The 21965-nt window shown below is 36.2% G+C and overlaps 1 protein-coding gene and 1 pseudogene across 17 annotated transcripts in view; one reads left to right on the top strand and one right to left on the bottom strand.

Annotated features, from left to right (window-relative positions):
- Window positions 1-21965, bottom strand: part of PTPN13 (protein tyrosine phosphatase non-receptor type 13) — a 229972-nt gene that overhangs the window by 92582 nt on the left and 115425 nt on the right. For all 17 annotated transcript variants that reach the window (XR_012434937.1, XM_045393346.2, XM_065545225.1 and 14 more), the window contains 3 exons: window positions 15427-15522; window positions 14939-15032; window positions 9610-9832 (listed from right to left, as the gene is read on the bottom strand). Coding sequence is in view for 16 of the 17 variants with exons in the window: in XM_045393346.2 (XP_045249281.2) it covers window positions 9610-9832; window positions 14939-15032; window positions 15427-15522 (413 nt within the window). In the remaining variant the exon portion in view is untranslated. The remainder of the gene's footprint in view (window positions 1-9609; window positions 9833-14938; window positions 15033-15426; window positions 15523-21965) is intronic.
- LOC102124845 (mitogen-activated protein kinase 6 pseudogene) lies at window positions 2976-5350 on the top strand (annotated as a pseudogene).

Below are 21965 nucleotides of genomic sequence, written 5' to 3'. Positions count from 1 at the left end.
AATGCCCACAAGAGAAAGCAGAAAAGATCTAAAACCGACACCCTAACATTACAATTAAAAGAACTAGAGAAGCAAGAGGAAACACATTCAAAAGCTAGCAGAAGGCAAGAAATAACTAAGATCAGAGGAGAACTGAAGGAGACAGAGACACAAAAAACCCTTCAAAAAACTCAATGAATCCAGAAGCTAGTTGTTTGAAAAGATCAACAAAATACACCGCTAGCAAGACTAATAAAGAGAAAAGAGAGAAGAATCAAATAGATGCAATAAAATATGATAAAGGGATATCACCACTGACCCCACAGAAATACAAACTACCATCAGAGAATACTATAAACACTTTGATGCAAATAAACTAGAAAACCTAGAAGAAATGGATAAATTCCTGGACACACACACTCTCCCAAGACTAAGCCAGGAAGAACTTGAATCCCTGTATAGACTAATAACAGGCTCTGAAATCGAGGCAATAATTAACAGCCTACCAACCAAAAAAAGTCCAGGACCAGATGGATTTACAGCCAAATTCTACCAGAGGTACAAGAAGGAGCTGGTACCATTCCTTCTGAAACTATTCCAATCAACAGAAAAAGAGGTAACTCATTTTATGAGGCCAACATCATGCTGATACCAAAGCCTGGCAGAGACACAACAAAAAAAGAGAATTTTAGACCAATATCCCTGATGAACATCGATGCAAAAATCCTCAGTAAAATACTAGCAAACCGAATCCAGCAGCACATCAAAAAGCTTATCCACCATGATGATCAAGTCGGCTTCATCCCTGGGATACAAGGCTGGTTCAACATATGCAAACCAATAAATGTAATCCATCACATAAACAGAATCAATGACAAAAACCACATAATTATCTCAATAGATGCAGAAAAGGCCTTCAACACAATTAATCAGCCCTTCATTCTAAAAACTCTCTATAAACTAGGTATTGATGGAACCTACCTCAAAATAATAAATGCTATTTATGACAAACCCACAGCCAGTATCACACTAAATGAGCAAAAACTGGAAGCATTCCCTTTGAAAACTGGCACAAGACAGGGATGCCCTCTCTCTCCACTCCTATTCAACATAGTGTTGGAAGTTCTGGCCAGGGCAATCAGGCAAGAGAAGGAAATAAAGGGTATTCAACTAGGAAAAGAGGAAGTCAAATAGTCCCTGTTTGCAGATGATATAATTGTATATTTAGAAAACCCACTGTCTCAGCCCAAAATCTCCTGAAGCTGATAAACAACTTCAGCAAAGTCTCAGGATACAAAATCAATGTGCAAAAATCACAAACATTCCTATACACCAATAACAGACAAACAAAGAGCCAAATCATGAGTGAACTCCCATTCACAATAGCTACAAAGAGAATAAAATACCTTTACAAGGGATGTGAAGGACCTCTTCAAGCAGAACAACAAACCACTCCTCAATGACATAAAAGAGGACACAAACAAATGGAAGAACATTCCATGCTCATGAATAGGAAGAATCAATATCGTGAAAATGGCCATACTGCCCAAGGCAGTTTGTAGATTCAATGCCATCCCCATCAGGCTGCCAATGACTTTCTTCACAGAATTGGAAAAAACTACTTTAAAGTTCATATGGAACCAAAAAAGAGCCCACATAGTGAAGACAATCCTAAGCAAAAAGAACAAAGCTGGAGGCATCACGCTACCTGACTTCAAACTATACTACAAGGCTACAGTAACCAAAACAGCATGGTACTGGTACCAAAACAGATATATAGACCAATGGAACAGAAGAGAGGTCTCAGAAATAATACCACACATCTACAACCATCTGATCTTTGACAAACTTGACAAAAACAATCAATGGGGAAAGGGTTCCCTATTTAATAAATGGTGCTGAGAAAACTGGCTAGCCATATGTAGAAAGTTGAAACTGGATCCCTTCCTTACACCTTATACAAAAATTAATTCAAGATAGATTAAAGAGTTAAATGTTAGACCTAAAACCATAAAAATCCCAGGAGAAAACCTAGGCAATACCATTCAGGACATAGGGATGGGTAAGGACTTCATGACTAAAACACCAAAAGCAATGGCAACAAAAGCCAAAATTGACAAATGGGATCTAATTAAACTAAAGAGCTTCTGCACAGCAAAAGAAACTAGCATCAGAGTAAACAGGCAATCTACTGAATGGGAGAAAATTTTTGCAATCTACCCATCTGACAAAAGGCTAATATCCAGAATCTACAGAGAACTTCAACAAATTTACAAGAAGAAAACAAACAACCCCATCAAAAGTGGGCAAAGGATATGAAGAGACACTTCTCAAAAGAAGACATTTGTCTTCGCCCTCTCTTGCAGGTCGGGGTTACATGGCGATGACTGTGGCAAAGCGAGAGCCTCGGAGACACCTCTGCCGCCAGCACAGCCGGAGACCTGAGCCGACACTGGGGGCTCTCTGCAAGCCCCACACTCTCTCGATGAGTCAGAGAAGTCTCGTTGTATCAGCGTAAGATGGATGGGAGCTTTGATTGTGATTGTGGTGAGCTGGAGCCACCTGATCACGAACAAAAGACATCTTCTGTTAACCAACAACTGCCACAGCTTCCTGTTGAAATAAATATATAGCAACAAAGGAAGAAAAGAAGCAAAACAGAAATAGTGCTTATCAGCACCTTAGAATGATGCTGCTCAGGACCAATCCAACACTGAATGTATCTTCACTGTGAGGAGAATGTTCATAGAAGCCTGTTGTGTGCATATTTATTCACATTTTTGTTAAATGTTAAATCATTTAGCATGGTAATTTGAGTGTACAGTATGTCATTTCATTCCGTTTGAGTTTCTTGTTTTCTTTAAATGTCTGCAGAGTTGCTGCCGCTTTCTTGAGCTATGAGTACTGCAATCTTTTTAATTCTCAATATGAGTAGAGCTTTTTGAGCTTTAAATCTAAGGGGAACTCAACAGGCCTGTCTGGCATATGCAATGAACATCAAGAAACCATCTTGCTGTGGAAGCATAATTATTTTTCTTCTCACTTTTGAAAGATCTTTCCTTTTGATGCCAGTTTTCTTCCTTGTTTACACAAGTTCAATTCGAAGGGAAAAGGCAATAGTAAGGGTTTCAAAATGGCAGAGAAATTTGAAAGTCTCATGAACATTCATGGTTTTGATCTGGGTTCTAGGTATATGGACTTAAAACCATTGGTTGTGAAGGCAATGGCTTAGTTTCTTCTGCTGTAGACAATACCTGTGACAGAAGAGTAGCCATCAAGAAAACTGCCCTTACTGATCCCTAGAGTATCAAACATGCTCTACGTGAAATCAAAATTATTAGAAGACTTGACCATAGTAACACTGTGAAAGTGTTTGAAATTCTTGGTCCCAGTGGAAGCCAATAAACAGACGATGTGGGCTCTCTTATGGAACTGAACAGTGTTTACATTGCTCAGGAGTACATGGAGACTTGGCTAATGTGCTGGAGCAGGGCCCTGTACTGGAAGAGCGTGCCAGACTGTTCATGTATCAGCTGCTACAGGGGCTCAAGTATATTCACTCTGCAAATGTACTGCACAGAGATCTCAAACCAGCTAATCTTTTCATCAATACTGAAGACTTGGTGCTGAAGATAGGTGACTTTGGTCTTGCATGGATCATGGATCCTCATTATTCCCAAAAGGGTCATCTTTCTGAAGGATTGGTTACTAATTGGTACAGATCTCCACGTCTTTTACTTTCTCCTAATGATTACACTAAAGCCATTGACATGTGGGCTGCAGGCTGCATTCTTTGCTGAAATGCTGACTGGTAAAACCTTTTTGCAGGTGCACACGAACTTGAACAGATGCAGCTGATTTTAAAATCTATTCCTGTTGTACATGAGGAAGATCATCAGGAGCTTCTCAGCATAATTCCAGTTTACATTAGAAATGACATGACTGAGTCACACAAACCTTTAACTCAGCTGCTTCCAGGAATCAGTCGAGAAGCACTGGATTTCCTGGAACAAATTTTTATATTTAGCCCCATGGATCGGTTAATAGCAGAAGAAGCGCTCTCCCATCCTTACATGAGCATATATTCTTTTCCAATGGATGAGTCAACTTCAAGCCATCCTTTTCATATTGAAGATGAAGTTGATGATATTTTGCTTATGGATGAAACTCACAGTCACATTTATAACTGGGAAAGGTACCATGATTGTCAGTTTTCAGAGCATGATTGGCCTATACATAACAACTTTGATATTGATGAAGTTCAGCTTGATCCAAGAGCTCTGCCCGATGTCACTGATGAAGAAGAAGTACAAGTTGATCCCTGAAAATATTTGGAGGGAGATCGGGAAAAGTATCTGGAGGATCCTGCTTTTGATACCAATTACTCTACTGAGGCTTGTTGGCAATACTCAGATCATCATGAAAACAAATATTGTTATCTGGAGTGTAGCCATACTTGTAACTACAAAACGAGCTCATCATCATATTTAGATAACTTAGTTTGGAGAGAGAGTGAAGTTAACCATTACTATGAACCCAAGTTTATTATAGATCTTTCCAGTTGGAAAGCACAAAGCAAAGAAAAATCTGATAAGAAAGGCAAATCAAAGTGTGAAAGGAATGCATTGGTTAAAGCCCAGATAGCACTAGAGGAAGCATCACAGCAAATGGCTGCAAAAGAAAGGGAAAAGAATCAGGGATTTGAATTTGATTCCTTTATTGCAGGAACTATTCAACTTAGTTCCCAAGATGAGCCTGCTGATGTTATTGATAAATTAAATGACTTGAAGAGCTCAGTGTCCCAACTAGAATTGAAAAGTTTGATATCAAAGTCAGTAAGCTGAGAAAAACAGGAAAAAGGAATGGCAAATCTGGCTCAATTAGAAGCCTTGTACCACTCTTCTTGGGACAGCCAGTTTGTGAGTGGTGGGGAGGACTATTATCTCATCAATCAGTTGTGTGAGGTAAGGAAGGATGAACAACTTGAGAAGGAAAACACACTAGTTACTTGGACAAGTTCTCTAGCAGGAAAGAAGATACTGAAATGCTAGAAACTGAGCCAGTAGAAGATGGGAGGCTTGGGGAGAAAGGACATGAGGAAGGATTTCTGAACAACAGTGGGGAGTTCCTCTTTAACAAGCAGCTCGAGTCCATAGACATCCCACAGTTTCACAGTCCAGTTGGGTCACCACTGAAGTCAATACAGTCCACATACCTTCTGCTATGAAATCTTCCCCTCAAATTCCTCATAAAACATACAGCAGCATTCTGATACATCTGAACTAAAACACTCAGCAGACATTTATCTTTGTATTCTTCAGGAAATGTGTTTTGTCTTCTTTTATTACTAGTGTTTAAGTCATTTTTTACTTGAATCAGATGGTGTCATTTAGTAAGGATTTTATGAGTTATTGGTTTTTAAAATCCAAACTTTCTTTTTCTACATGTGAGACAGTTTTCATTTTAACTGGCATGTCATTTGCACACAAAAATAAAGACTAGAGCAAAATAACGTAACGCAGGAGGAGAAAAGAAATGCACTAAGTAAAGAACATTCTCTCATAGAACAATGATCTGTTTTACAGGAAACAAACCTTGCCTTGAAATTTATACAGTGAGACTGTACATAATTGCATGAAAGTAGCTATTTTTTCTAAGACATTTTTCATTCATGAGTATTTTCAAGTTGTTCATACTGTACACATTTCTTAAAACACATGATACCGGCAACAAGTGAAAATGAATGCCAAATTAGGTACACATGTGTTATCTACCTCAAGGTAACAAGAGTATGTGGCAAAACATATACCACTCTTAGTGCTTCACAAAATGCACTTCTATTTAGCCAGTGTTTATTGTAGTAAACTATTCTTAGTAAAACTCATTCATTGTTTATAAATGTTCTGGTATGCATTCTTCATAGTAAAGTGTTAATACATCACATCTTATTTATTTTAGCAAATCAGTATATTTTCTGTATTTAATTATAAAAATTGGCTTAGTTTTAAAAACTTATTTGCAAATACACTTTTTCCATTTGTCACTATGGTTTGTTGCCTACCTAGCTGAATCTATAATGTCAGCTTATCCTAAGGCTGTCCACGTACTTAATTTACTTAAGTGTTCATTTCAAGTAACATACTCACTGTGTATAGGAATTTGTATTTTGGAGGTGCTTGATCTATCTACAAAGAAAAATTAATTAGGAATTACTTGATAATAAAATGCTCCTAGAAGTCTTAATTGTGTTTGTTTTTTTAAAAAAACGAATGTTAGACTTGTGTGCATGGAAGTAATTAAGGTGCATCATTATTGTAGTTTAAAAGTTGTACATGACAAGATATTTTGTTTTTACTGTGTGTTTTTACTGAATGATCTATTCCCCATCCCAAGGCAAGCATGAATAAAATTAGGTTAAATGTAAAAAAAAAAAGAAGACATTTATGCAGCCAACAGACACATGAAAAAATGCTCATCATCACTGGTTATCAGAGAAATGCAAATCAAAAACACAATGAGATACCATCTCATGCCAGTTAGAATGGTGATCATTAAAACGTTAGGGAACAACAGATGCTGGAGAGGATGTGGAGAAATAGGAATGCTTTTACACTGTTGGTGGGAGTGTAAAGTAGTTCAACCTTTGTGGAAGACTGTGGCGATTACTCAAGAATCTAGAACTAGAAATACCATTTGACCCCGCAATCCCAATCCTGGGTCTATACCCAAAGGATTATAAATCATGCTACTATAAAGACACATGCATACGTATGTTTATTGCAGCACTATTCACGATAGCAAAGACTTGGAACCAACCCAAATGTCCAACTGGATAAAGAAAATGTGGCACATATACACTATGGAATACTATGCAGCTATAAAAAAGGATGAGTTAATGTCCTTTGCAGGGACATGGATGAAGCTGGAAACCATCATTCTCAGGAAAGTATCACAAGAACAGAAAACCAAACACCACATGTTCTCACTCATGGGTGGGAACTGAACAATAAGAACACTTGGATACAGGGCGGGGAACCTCACACACCAGGGCCTTTCAGGGGGTGGGGAGCTGGGGGAGGGATAGCATTAGGAGAAACACCTAATGTAATGTAAAATGACGAGTTGATAGGTGCAGCAAACCAACATGACACATGTACACCTATGTAACAAACCTGCACATTGTGCACATGTCCCCTAGAACTTAAAGTATATATATAAAAGAAGAATAAACTGGTCTGCCATGGGAAACACAGAATCTAATAAAGATCAACTATGGCAATAGGGTATGAAGAAGTTAAGATGAGTCTGCACCAAAAGAAAAAAAAATCCTAAAAATTTATGTTTTGGGAAAGAATATTAATTTAAAGCGTACTTCCAAACCCTATTACCCTTTTCGGCCTCAGAAATATAACCTCCAGCTCTTTTCAGAAAAAACACTATGTAGTCCTTTAATGACCAGTAGTTCAAATTATCTAATCACTGACACAGAATATCTCTGATGAAGAAATGTTTTGTTTGAAATAGCTAGAAATTGACTGCCTAAGAAAGGAAACAGGATTTTAGCAAAATGACATATAACAGTGGCATGCTATAAAGGTACGATCTATAATTTATGAATTGTGAATGAACCAAAGTCTAGCTTAGCTATCTAAAACTAAGGTTTAAGAAAAAGGGGTGTATATGTATGTGCCGTTTGTGCTGCTCACTGAATTATTATATTGGAAGCCCATACTATATTGTATGACATCCTACCTATTACTTAGTTTTGATGTAGATATTGGTAATAAATTGATGAAGCCTTATTGAATTTCTTCCTTTTGCCTGAAATATGTTCAGTTACATTTTATTGGAATCTAAAAACTTCAAAAATTGGGTAGTGTTTTGTAAACTACAATCCAATTCCACATTTTAAAAATTAGCACAATGAGGAATAAAGAGGTTTTAAAATTTACATAAAGTCATATAACAGCATCATAAGGAATAGAATACATGTCTTCCAATTTGTAGTTCAATGCAATTTTCACCACACAAAAGTTTTTTCTCCTTAGAGAAAAAATTTCTCTAAGGAAATTTTTTTTCCTTTCTTAAGGAAATTTGAATTCTATTAACTTCAGAGCATACAAATGTGCTTTTAAGATAATTCTCTGAAGCAAAGAACAGAAAATGAAAATAGTATAGGGTAATATAATTTCTTAGTGCAGAACTAAAAAGAAAAAATCATTCTAGATTTTACCAGGTTTACTATTATTTATTTTGCTTTTGAAGAATTATTTTAAACTAACATTACAAATAAAATATTGCTTCACCTTTCAAGTTGGTGATAGTAAAAAAGAATGATAATATCCAGAATAGGTAAGAATATGAAGAAACAGGCATGATCATAGGAAGAAAAAACTGGCACAAACTTTTGGAAGGGTAATTTGACAATATGTATCAAATGTCTTAAACGGTGTCTGCCTTTGACTAGGCTATTTTACTTGGAGAAAGTTATCTGCAATGAGTTAGCTACAGGGATGTTCATTAAAGCATCTGTCCCCAATCTTTTTGGCACCAGGAAAGGGTTTTGTGGAAGAAAATTTTTCCACGGATAGGTAGGAGTGGATGGTTTTGGGATGAAACTGTTCCACCTCAGATCATCAGGCATTAGATTCTCATAAGGAACATGTAACGCAGTTCACAACAGGGCTCATGCTCCTATGAGAATCTAACGTTGACGCTGATCTGAAGGAGGTAGAGCTCAGGTGGCAATGCTAGCTCCTTGCTCACCTCCTGCTGTGACCAGGCCATGGACCAATGCTGACTTGTGGAGCCCTGCTTTAGAGCATTACTTTCAACAGCAAATTAGAAACATTTAAAATGTCCAATAATTGGAACTCACTAAAGAAATTATAGTACACAGTAAAGTCATGTAATAAAGTATTTTATAACACTAACAATAATATAGAAGTTGTAAAATGTTTAAGATAGTTTACATGAGAAAAGAACCGTTCATTTTGATTTTATGTTTATAAAAATATATTTAAAGTCAGGGTGAAAGAAAAATATACCAACTAGAAGAACAGACACATAAAAATATCCTTCCACATGATACAAGACACAGACTTGTTCCTTCCTGTCTTTGGATACTGTAAATGTGAGGATATGATGTCTGGAGCTAATGGAGTCCTCTTTTAACTATAAAGTCAATTATTACTAAAATTCTGAGAATGATGGAGCAGCAAGATGAAATGCACTTGATAACATTCTTGAACTTTGGAACTAATCTTGAACTTTCCATGTCTGATCTTCTCAACATATGGAATAATAAATTTCTTAATATTAAAAAATAATCTCCCACAATACCACATACAGCCAGTTAACTTTAAGGATTACAAATATACTTTTAAAGTATATAGTTAGGACACTCTAAATTCATCTAAGTTATTTTTTAAATGAAATAATGAAAATAGCTAAATGTTTATTTTAATATCAACCAAAAGATATTTAATCCCAGTGGAAATGAATATGGGATTTCAGTTTCATCTACAGGTAACTTTAGATGGATACCTATAGCAATTTTTAAAAGTACTTTGCCCAAGAGTTCCCTGTGAGAGCAGGTTTAGATGTGTAGTGACCTGAGAATCAACTTACCCTCAGTTTTCTTTGGGTCATGGCCGTTTCTAGGGCAATTTCTCTTAATGGATCCCTGGTGATGTCAAGCATGGACGCTTTGATTGTGTCTCCCGGATATAAGCTCAACCGAGACTGCCTAAGGGCCATTTTGGCTTGCAGCTGCATCAGTTCTTCTTCTTGCCGTTTTAGCATGATCTCTTGATTAATTAAGTTGCCTTCAAAGGGTGTTTCATATTGTCTGCTATATAGAAAAGAGGAGACAGGTGAGGATTGGGAGGAAAACAATTGTTTTAAGGCTAATCAAGCAAACTTCATTTTAAGTAAGGTTGCAAGAGCTTAATCAAATTTTATTTTCCCATCTCAGAAGAATCTTTGCATTACATAGTATAGTATGAAGAAATATATAGGCTGGGCGTGGTGGCTCATGCCTGTAATCCCAGCACTTTGGGAGGTGAGGCGGTTGGATCACTTCAGTCCAGGAGTTCGAGACTAGCCTGGGCAACATGGTGAAACCCTGTCTCTACAAAAAATACAAAAAATTAGCTGGCCAAGGTGGCACACACCCGTAGTCCTGGCTACTCAGGAGGCTGAGGCGTAGAATTGAGTGAGCCTGGGGGTGAGGGGGTTGAGACTGCAGTGAGCTGGGATGGTACTACTGCACTCTACCCTGGGTGACAGAAGAAAGGAGAGGAGGGGAGACTGAGAGGGGGAGGGGAAGGAGGAGAGAGAGGGGAAAGGGGGGATGGGGGAGGGGGAAGGGAAGGAAATATGTATTTGATCTTTGTCCCCAGTTCTTGACAATGAGCTCCTAAAACCCTTGAAGTCTCTTGGGTGTTAGGAGCCTCTTGTTGTAGTAATGAAACTCTGATCATACTACCTATATAAAACAGAATTTGGACATTACTCCCTGCTCTCCCTATTCCCTTAGGTAGCTTTATCTTTCTTCAAGGCACCATCATTATATGGCAGTATTATTATTTACTTGCTTTTTCATAGTTATTGGCTATCTCTCATTTCCCTCAAGGGACTTTCTGTGTTGTTCACAACTCTATCTCCAGTATCTAAAAGCACCTAGTACATGGCAGGTGCTCAATGATTACTTGTAAAGTCAATAACTGAATGTAATTTTATGGCTCACTCTCACTTAAGGGGAGGGTCAAAGATAATAGTAAGACCTTGAATGCACACATTTACACTCAAACCTGTTATTTTCATAAAATATTACAGTCTTCTAGCTAAAATTATTTCACATCAGAGCTACTAAAAGGTAGCAAAAATAATTATCACTGTTATCTCTCCAAATATGATATCTAACCAAAACTTCTATAAAAACTGAAAAGTTTGAGACAAAAGTCAAAAACAAAAACAACTCTGTTTGGAGTGGAAACAAAGGTTACCTCAACAAGCAGAGAGGCACAGAGGCAGTGGGAACGTACTATGTATAAACTTACTTCAAAAGCTAATATATAAAAAGGCTTAGAAATTCTCTTTGGAAACCACTTTGAATGCCCTTTTTGGTCACTGAAAGACACTTTTGATAGCTCAGAATAAAAAAATTACTCATTCTGCTGCATCTGACTCATAATTTCCTGTTAATCTCCCCCCACCCCACTACGATACAAATCAATAGCACTCTCTGGATCTGTTTTGCCATTTTATTCCAGCTAAAGGGAATGGAAACTTTTGTAAAGAAGCATGCAACATGTACAAATACAGCACTATTTATACATTTTACAAATGTGTGACCTAAAGAAGAAAATAGGACTCCTGACTACGTACCAGCATGTTAAGGATATTATCAGAGTGTATTCTGCAAGTGAATAGGAATTTGGACAGTATTTCAAGCTAAATGTGTATTTAAGTGGGCAGAAAAAAGATGGAACTAGTAAAAAGAAATAGAGTTTAGCAACGTAACATTAGACAATACATACATACAGCTAACAATCTATTTCCTGAAACATTTTTCTTTCACCTAAACCTATATCTATCTCAGATGCTATGAACACCACATGGGCTATTTCTTCCCATAAAATATGAAAAAAAAATATAGTTTACCCCTTAAACATAGATTTGACAAATACGGTGGCCTTAATGTTTCCTTAAATAAAATATGGAAACAATCAAAATTAAGATTCTCTCATAACCTTGACACTTTTGAGGTTCCTTATCAAGAAAATTAACATAAGGCTCCCAAAATGATTTAATTTTGCTTCAATGAGTATGTTTTAAAATTTAAAAACCCAAACCAAATTGGCTATAAATCAATTGTTAACACATATCCCAATGCTTCTTCAGGTGTTATCTCTATTTCTATTGTTTATATTAAAAGCAAGAGTTTTCAATTGGCTAAAGTGGGCATAATAGTAACTATTCATAGGTTCCAAATTAGATGCATAGAGAAAAGTCACTTCTAAAACACATTCTCCCTCAATTCAACACTGAGCTTTGTGCAATTCAATATTGGTTTCTTATTGTTGTTATTCCCACATGCTTTTGCTTCATTAGAAAAACAGAGTAAACAGACAACCTACAAAATGGGAGAAAATATTTGCAAACTATGCATCTGACAAAGGTCTAATAGCCAGCATCTATAGGGAACTTAAATTTACAAAAGAAAAACAAACAACTCCATTAAAAAGTGGGCAAAGCACATGAAAAGACACCCTCAAAATATGTGCAGCCTACAAGCACTGAACAAAGCTTCATATCACTGATCATTACAGAAATGCAAATCAGAACCACAATGAGATACCATCTCACACCAATCAGAATGACTATTACTAAAAAGTCAAAAAATAATATATGCTGGTGAGGTTGCAGAGAAAAGGGAACACTTACACAGTGTTGGGAGTGTAAATTAGTTCAACCATTGTGGAAAACGATATGGAGATACCTCAAAGCTAAAAGCAGAATGACCATCAGACTCAGCAATCCCATTACTGGGTATATACCCATAGGAATATAAATCATTCTACCATAAAGACACATACACACGAATGTTCACTGCAGCACTATTTACAATAGCAAAGACATGGAATCAACCTAAATGTTCTAAATGTTCATGAATGACAGATTGTATGAAGAAAATGTGGTACATATGCACAATGGAATACTATCCAGCCATGAAAAAGAATGAGATCATGTCTTTTGTGGGAACATGGATAGAGCTGGAGGCTATTATCCTTAGCAAACTAATGCAGGAACAGAAAACCAAATACCACATGTTCTCACTTATAAGTTGGAGCTAAATGACAAGAACTTCTGAACACAAAGAAGGAAACAACAGATACCGGGGTCTAATTGAGCAGGGAGAGTGGGAGGAGGGAGAGGAACAGAAAAGATAACTGTTGGGTACTGGGCTTAATACCTACTTGACAAAATAGTATGTACACAAACCCCCGTGACAAGTGTTTATATAACAAACCTTCACATGTACCCCCAAACTGAAAATAAATATTAAAAAATAAAAAGAAAAAGAAAACTGTGTAACATAAAGCATAGATCTTTGTCTCCTACCTCTTTGTCCAAAATTATCAAAATGGGGTCATCACAAGGACACAGTAATATAAAATGCTATTATGCAAATATAGATTGCTTTACGTAAATGAATACTTACCGGAGTTTTCCTCAAAGAAAAAAAATTAGACTATTTTAAAAAGTACAAGAAACAAAAGAAACAACTTTAATTAAAAGTGGACCATTAGCCCAGGCGCAGTGGCTCCCACCGTAATCCCAGCACTTTGGGAGGCTGAGGTGGGTGGAGAACTTGAGGTCAGGAGTTCAAGACCAGCCTGGCCAAAATGGTGAAACCCCATCTCTACTAAAAATACAAAAGTTAGCTGGGCGTGGTGGCAGGCTCCTGCAATCCTAGCTACTTGGGAGGCTGAGGCAGGAGAATTACTTGAACCTGGGAGGCAGAGGTTGCAGTGAGCCGAGATAGCGCCACTACATTCCATCTGGGCAGCAAAGTGAGACTCCATCTCAAAAAAATAAAAAAAAAGTGGACCATTAACTAAAGAATAATTTTAGTGTAAAGTATTTAATTATGTAGACTCTGAACTGTGAATAGTCTGTTTTAATCACATGGTTAGGGTTACCTGACCTATTAATAGTTTACAAGTGTGAAACAGTGTCTGGCAGAATTAATTAGCTAAGGGGCAAGTTTCTGTTTATTTCCAAGTGATTCTTTTCTATTTGGTGGCACCTGAATTAAACAAACTGAAATTCAGAATTAGAAAGGATTCCCACATTTTAGAAGTAAATTCTGAAGCAACTTCTGGTTCTCTAATATATTACAAATTTGAAATTAATGCTTAGCATTAACTACATCTTTTGTTCACATAAGGGACCTGGGCATACACGAGAAAGACACACATCACTGCTGACTTGACACCTTTCAGTTTAAACAACATAAATCAACACACAGCTATAATACCACCATCCTAAGCGGAGCACAAACATAATACTGACACCTTATAAGAAATTCACTAAGTACGTCACTATGAAAATGAACTCTAAATAGCCTAAATCACGCTTTAAAAAAAATACCGCATAACCTCTTTTAAGCCAGGAAAGATACAGTGAATAATTAACTTTTTACATAATAGGTTACTTAGTGGTAACCTGCTCACTATTCATTCAATAAATAAATACTCACTGAAAGCTTGCTGGCTGAGCCTATTCCAACCTTTCAAGACAGGTATTATTCTCTTAGAAATCAAGGTTTACTATCTTCTCACAGATTTTTAATCCCATGCCTTCAACTTCCTGTTATTTTATATTCATACTGATAATTTAAAAAATTAAGCACAACTATAAATAATTAGAGCAAATCATCATGATTTTAAAAGATTCCAATACTCTGTCTTTCATATAATTGATGAATTTCTGAGAACTTTTACAAAAACAAAGAGAGCTAAGGGAAAGGAAGAGAAAAGGAAAATACAAAAAATAAAGGGAGAAGGATAATAATAAAAAAATTATAGTTGATTCATGCCTATAATCCCAGCACTTTGGGAGGCTGAGGCAGGTGGATCATTTGAGGTCAGGAGTTTGAGACCAGCCTTGCCAATATGGTGAAACCCCATCTCTACTAAAAATTCAAAAACTAGCCAGGCGCAGTGGCGCATACGTGCAATCCCAGCTACTTGGGAGACTGGGGCAGGAGAATTGCTTGAACCTGGGAGATGGAGGTTGCAGTGAGCCGAGATTGCGCCACTGCACTCCAGCTTCTGTGACAGAGCAAGACTCCGTTTAAAAAAAAAAAAAAAAAAATTTTTATTTAATTCAAATAAAAAACAAACACTGGTCACTGGCAATGTATCATCACTACTTTTTCATGACATACCTTGGTCTCTGTGACTGGCTTTGACTTAAGGTTTCATCTACCTCTGGGAGACCACTGCTGGATTCAAACCTCTTTGAGGCTTCACTTCTTTTCACTAATTATGAATGAAAAAGAAATAATGGCACAGGTGATACAAACATGAGAGTAATTTTATTTAAAACTCAAACACTTAGCAGACAGAGTTGTACAAATCAAATTCACAGAACAAAATTAATGACATAATGTTATTAAACTCTTTTGAGGTAAATCATGTTACTTTTAAAGACAATGAATTATTATCTCTGTAATGAAAAGGACTACATCATTATTTGATGAAACTGCTATCTAGTTCTTATACTACTATTAAGCAACCAGCAGTGTTTTTTCAATTTTGCAATTTTAGACAGTATTATTCTTTCTGACAATTTATATTAATATTTCAACACTATTGAAAATAATAATAATCATGGTTTCTTACAAACAGTTTGCTTGTTTCAGATGCCTCCTACCTTGTCTGAAATCTGATTCAGAGGAAATAACAGATGGACTTTCACTGGAGGTGCTAAAGACATCACCATGGTAAGTTTTGTATCTTCGAACTGGTTCTAAAAGGATGAAAACACACAGATTAGAAAACAAACTCATTAGCTATTCCACATAAATCAAAATATTACTTTTAATCTTGTGGGACTAAAACATTTTATACATTGCTTTAAATTTACCAATCGCTGGAGTGTATTCAAATAATGAGTTCCAATTTTTGAGTTGGTTATGAGCGTGGACTCTGGAGTCAGACTGCCTCAGTTTGAATCTCAGTTCCACCACTTTCTAGTGTGTGACCTTAGAAAAGTAATTTAACCTCCCCATGACTCTTCTTTTAATTCAGCCAGAAACGGGGTATAATAATAGTGCACATCTCATAAGACTGTGAGAATTAACTGAATTAACATATGCAAAGCTTTTAGAGCGGATACTATGTAAGCATCATTATTACAGTTTTTGAATGTTTACTATGTGTAATTCTGTTAGATTCTATGAGGAATAGACACTCCAAAGACAAAACAATCTCAAAGAATTTGAAATGTGGAAGATAAATAACCCAATACTTAATTTGACACAGAATGCTTAGTTCCACCAGAATAAGATAAGCATTTGGAAGGGGTTACTGCGTAGGTTTGTACAGAGTGTGCACTGTACAAGGGGGCTGGGCCCAGGGGCAAGTGTGGACTAAAATCTAAATCCTACCTTCTAAGTATTTCTGAACCATCCCCTCTCCTTCAGCCCCACTGTTTGTATCATTGAGCACTATTCATGTCACTCCTGAACTACTACCTGTCTCCTAAATCCCCTTTCTGCAGTTTTGCTCCTTTGCATAATTCACATTACAGAAAGTAAACTTCCCAGAAATGAAAACCTGAGCTATTATATTTCTTAAAATCCTTGAAACTAGAGTCTTCAACATACAGTTTAAAAACTTCTTAGCTTGGTATTCAAAGCCTTTTATAAGCTGGTCCTCAACTAGATTTATTTTATTCTTTAGAGACAGGGTCTTACTTTGTTGCCTAGGCTGGAGTGCAGTGGTGCAATCTAGCAAGTACCTGGTACATAGCAAGCAAAAAATTAATATTTTCTGAGAGAATAAATGTATATAAGTGGTACATAAAGGTCACTGGTGATTTTTAGGAGAACTATTTTCATTGCATGAATAGGTCAGAGGCCAAATCAGAGAGAGTTAAAGAATAACTAGATGGTAAGAATTTGAGAAAATGAGCACACAGTATTCTTTCAAGAATTTTTGAGCATTTGGGAAAGAAAAAAAGATTTAAAAAAATAGAGAGTTTTTTTTTTTTTTTTTTTTTTTTTTTTTTGCACAGAGGAATGAATGTCTGTGCTTGATTTCAGGTGGTGGATAACAGGCCCGTTGAGTGGGAGAGACTGAAGTTGCAAATGGTAGTGGGAAAAACTGATAAAAAAATGTGTTGAAGAAAACAGGAGATGGAAAAAAGAACACATGTGGGATGAGTAGACTGGCAAGGAGGAAAAATCTTTCCTTCTTAAAAGAAGTAACAAACAGACAAGGGAAAAGGTGAAAATACAGAGGCAATCTGAGGATGTTCATGTCAGAAAGTTGCCTGGAAATAAAAAGTCAATCACCTGTTGGGAGCCTGTTTGGCTGAAGCTTGAGAAGATTAAAGAAATTCTGCTGTGAACAACGTTGATGAAAGTCAGCAAAACGTACATGAAAGCTTTCATGTAGCCATGAAGATGTAGGATAGGCTAGAATATCTAAGTTTTAGTGGAACCAATCAGAATTTTCTTGTGTCTTTTTTTTTTTTTGGACACTGAAGAAAAGAGACCTTGGGAAGTAGCTAAAACTGGGGAGTGACACGAAGTGCACGGCAGTAGAGAATCAAGGTTGGTGCGGAATTGTTTTTTGCTAGTCTGCAAACCTGAGGACAGTCTTCATTCACATGATGAAATTATTCCTTATGTTAGAAGGTGTTTAATAGACATTCTTAACAGAAAAAGAAGAAAAAATGAAATAGTTAAATGGTACCACAGAAACCAGGTTTGTGGAACCAGAATAGGGATGATGAACTGGAAATTGAGAGGTTATGCCCCAGAAAGGATAAGTCATGTTGAGACAAAGCTTTAAATAAATGCGAGAAGTATAGATGACTGGCCACAGACTCCATGGAGAGAAAGTTCTGCACTGCTTCTAGGATAATGTTTACTTGGAGAACTAGGAGTAATATTGCATACTTGACTTTGTCTAGCTTTGGGTATGGTGAACAGAAATATCAATAATACAACAATTGAGTTTTAAAACTGAAAAATCAAGGTATTTACCAGTACTTTTTTCCCTAAATGATTGCATCCTATCACAGGAAAGTCTTATGGTAAACTAAACAATTTAAAATAATCCTCTGGCTTACTATGAATGTAATCTGAAAGGACTATAGAAGATGGAAAACAATAATTTTATTTAATACTAATTTAAATTGAATGAATATGGTACATTATATACAAGTTATATTTTTACTTAGGAAGAACTGCTATTTTCAAGGAACACCAAAGTACATTTGTTTTATTGTTACAGAATCCTCATGCTAAATTTTTAAGGAAATTTTCCAAAAAAACTTAACCAAACTGCAAACCTGGAATTGCAACACACAGGACAGTAAGACCAATAAGGCCATGGATAAGAACCAAATCTAAACAGGCAGTATGGTTTTAATATCTTACAGAGAAAAGTAGAAGTCACAATAAACCTATTCAATAAACTGAGTAAATAACTTTTAGTCAATTGGATGTTACACCTTGTTACAATTTCACACCCCATATTAAGTAATAAATGAATTTATTGTTTCACAACTATTTTTGCAAAGTGGCTGTAACATCATAAATAAATTTTAATCTGAATTTCCATTCTTTGGTGGTACTTTATAATTGTTCTCATATTGTTTCACATATCTATATTTCCTCACCCTTACTACTACCCTATGTTTTATTTTCTTTTTTCTTCAGTTTACTCTGACACTACTAATACACTTTTTTCAATCGCTGGGTTCCTTCTGTAAGACAAATAAACGCAACTTTGACTAACCATTCTTAAAAACATAATAAATCATTTTCCCTTGATGAACTATTGGTCTGTAAATGTTTTCAGTAATATACCTTCGGGGAGGAGGTTATTACCTTATGATACTTTACTGTTTTATAATAATAGAGCACTGGTACTCCAAAACACAAATAGGATAACTTGCTTTGCCTATTAGGGGTAGAAAGACTTTTTTCTTTTTCTTCTAATACTGAGGTAGGGGTGGGTGTATCTATGTTAACTGAAGTAGTAAGAATCTTTTTTGTGAGCTTCTTATGTTCTGAAGTGTGTCTTGAAAAATTTCTGAATAATAAATTTAACGTTTTCAGGTGTTGTTATAAAATTACATATTCTTTACCAAGAGAATCTTGCAGTGGTATATATGGAGAGGCACATTTTCCATGTTTACAGGTCATCTGAGCAGAAACATTTCTTGGTTCTCTGAGATGACCTGCACATAAAGGTATCTAGTAGGCACTAACCAGATAAAAGTGGTTTTCTTCTTCTGTTCCGGTCTGCTGAAGAGAGGTAATATCTAATTATCAATGAGGTATGCTAACATTATTAACTATTTTTCTTTTTAGAGGATTCAGACACACAAACATGTTTTCTATTTTTGAGTGTATAATTCCAGCACTTTAGATTTGGTACAGATCCCAGGAATGTGGTATTAATCGGGTGATTTTCAAAAAATTGTGTATGTGGAAACTTCTAAACAGACACAAAAATAAAGAGTATGATGAATCTTCATGTACCCATTTCCCAGTACCAACAAAACCTGGCTGGTAGTTAAACTAGAAAGTATCAGGTTATTATTATGATTTTTTTAAACCAAAAGGATGCTTCTACATACTTACAGAATATTACAAAGTTTTCTTTTTTCTTTTTTTTGACACGGAGTCTCGCTCTGTCACCCAGGCTGGAGTGCAGTGGCGCAAGCTCCGCCCCCCAGGTTCATGCCATTCTCCTGCCTCAGCCTCCCGAGTAGCTGGGACTACAGGCGCCCGCCAGCATGCCCGGCTACTTTTTTTTTTTTTTGTAATTTTAGTAGACATGGGGTTTCACCATGTTTGCCAGGATGGTCTTGATCTCCTGGCCTCATGATCCGCCCGCCTCGGCCTCCCAAAGTGCTGGGATTACAGGCGTAAGCCACCGCGCCTGGCCAGAATATTACAAAGTTTTCTGAATGCCAAAATTCTTGAATCATGTGCAATGGACCTATTAGAATAACCAATACACATTTTATAAAATGCACATGTAGCCACCTTCATTGCAATGTTATAACTGTAATGGCAAAATTTTAAGCTTTCACCATTACAGTTGTCAAATTGAATTTATTTGCCTTTTGTGGGGTTGAAATTAGTCTCAATATCTAATTTGTTGGTTTGCAAATTTCTTTTCTCAGCTAGTAAATATCTAAATGAAGCCTACAATGTAAAAATTAGTGTACTAGGGTCCATTCAGAATAATAATTATTCCTTATTTTACTAGACAATTTCCTTCTTTTTGACTTCCTATGAGTACTTAGTTTTCAGTTACAGAAAATGAAGTTTCAGCAAAAGATCACAGTGTTAGAAATATTAATAAGAAAAGAGCAAATGGGAGGGTAAAATCAGCCTAGGTTTTATGTCACCAAATGTGATGTCCTCAAAAAAGAAGTACCAAATAGGGTGCGTGTAAATAAATGTACACAAACACATAAAACTTATATCAATATATTCTCTCCAAAACCATTTTGTAGAATAGTCATGAAAGAATGAAAAGAATAAGGACTAATGAAGAATGGCTTAAAGAATTAAGATTTGGGCCATCATGTTGGGTTATGCCTGTAATCCCAGTACTTTGGGAGGCTGAGGCAGGTGGACTGATCGAGCCCAGGAGTTTGAGACCAGCCTGGGCAACATGGTGAAACTCCATCTCTCCAGAAAAAAAAAAAAAAAAAAAAAAAAAGCAGGCGTGGTGGCACATGCTTGTAGTCCTAGCTACTTGGGAGGCTGAGGCAAGAGAATTGCTTGAGCCCAGGAGGCAGAGGTTGCAGTGAGCTAAGACGATGCCACTGCACTCTAGCCTAGGAAACAGAGCGAGACCCTGTCTCAAGAAAATACAGAAAACAAAGAATTGAGATTTGGACAGCAGTCTAGTTATACAGATTCTATAATCATATATACTCTGAAATTAGAAGATACCCTTTCATCTCTAGCACTATTTTACCATAATTAAAAGTATACTTTTTGTCAGAATATGAGGTATAAAAACTTAACAAATATTTTACTAGCCTTTACCTGTAATCTTGTCCTCTGAACAAAATTCACAGTGACTCTATTATATTGATGCCATTTATACAGCAACAATGAAAAGCAGTTTTTCAACAGGCAAGTGTGTTTTGCCATAAGTTCTTGACAACTAAGAGTGTCAATTTCTGCCACCACTTAACACAATTAGCACTTTTATCATACAAAGTTGTGGCATGTGATCATGTACACTAGAGTTTAAATGTTTAGGAGATCAGACTTGGATTATGAAGACCTGCATAATATTCTGGGATTATATAAAGCTATTTCAAATGAAACATTCAAGTCTACAATTTTCACATTAAAATGAATCTAAGCCAGCATAAATTGTAATCTAGAAACACCATTTACAAGTGATACATATTCAAGCTCAGACAAGTAATATGCAGAAAGTGAGACTCAGCCAATTGCAACAAGAATTAAATAACCACTTTTACCTTGACATTTCTTTACCTTTAATACATGACCCTAATTACAGATACAAGTTTCGGAGAGAAATAAAATGACTGCTTTTGTAGTGCAGAACTATAAAACATTTTTTAAAATCCCACATTTTTAAGGATTTGGGTCCTAACAAAATATTTCAATTTCCAAACAAAGCAAAAAACACAGTAATAATATTATGTACTCATACATTAAGTGTTATTTTCTATGCTTCCTTTATGGGAGAATAATTTTGGGAGATTAGCGACTGTCTTTTTTATGTGTTTACTAGTCTACTGTATTCCATATTACACCACACTGCAATCAATAGAATATGTTCTAAATCCCTTGAGAGCTAGACATAATGAATAAAATTTTTAACCTGGGTGAACAAAGCTCATACAAGTGTGAATGTATGTAAGGAAGGAAAGATGTATGGAGAAATGCTCCATAAACTGTTAGTCACTCTATAGATCTAAAATATATGCAGAGTAGGGATATCAAAAAGAATGAACAGTTTCCACCTCCTTCTCTAGGGGTCTTGTGTGATACAGTAGCCACATAGCTGGGCTGTGATGTGGGCTAGGCTCACTGTATCATTCTTCCAGAATCTTCAAGAATTCACTGTGACTTCATTGTCCTTTTCAAAACTTTCAAAGAGTACAGAGTTCAACAGGAAATCAATTACATTCTCTGTTGGTTGTTCAGGTTATATGTGAAAAGTATGTGAGTT

Source organism: Macaca fascicularis, chromosome 5 (assembly GCF_037993035.2).
Source record: "Macaca fascicularis isolate 582-1 chromosome 5, T2T-MFA8v1.1".
In the NCBI taxonomy this organism is placed as follows: domain Eukaryota; kingdom Metazoa; phylum Chordata; class Mammalia; order Primates; family Cercopithecidae; genus Macaca; species Macaca fascicularis.
The sequence above is the reverse complement of the archived record's forward strand: the minus strand, read 5'-3'. Positions and strand labels throughout refer to the sequence as shown.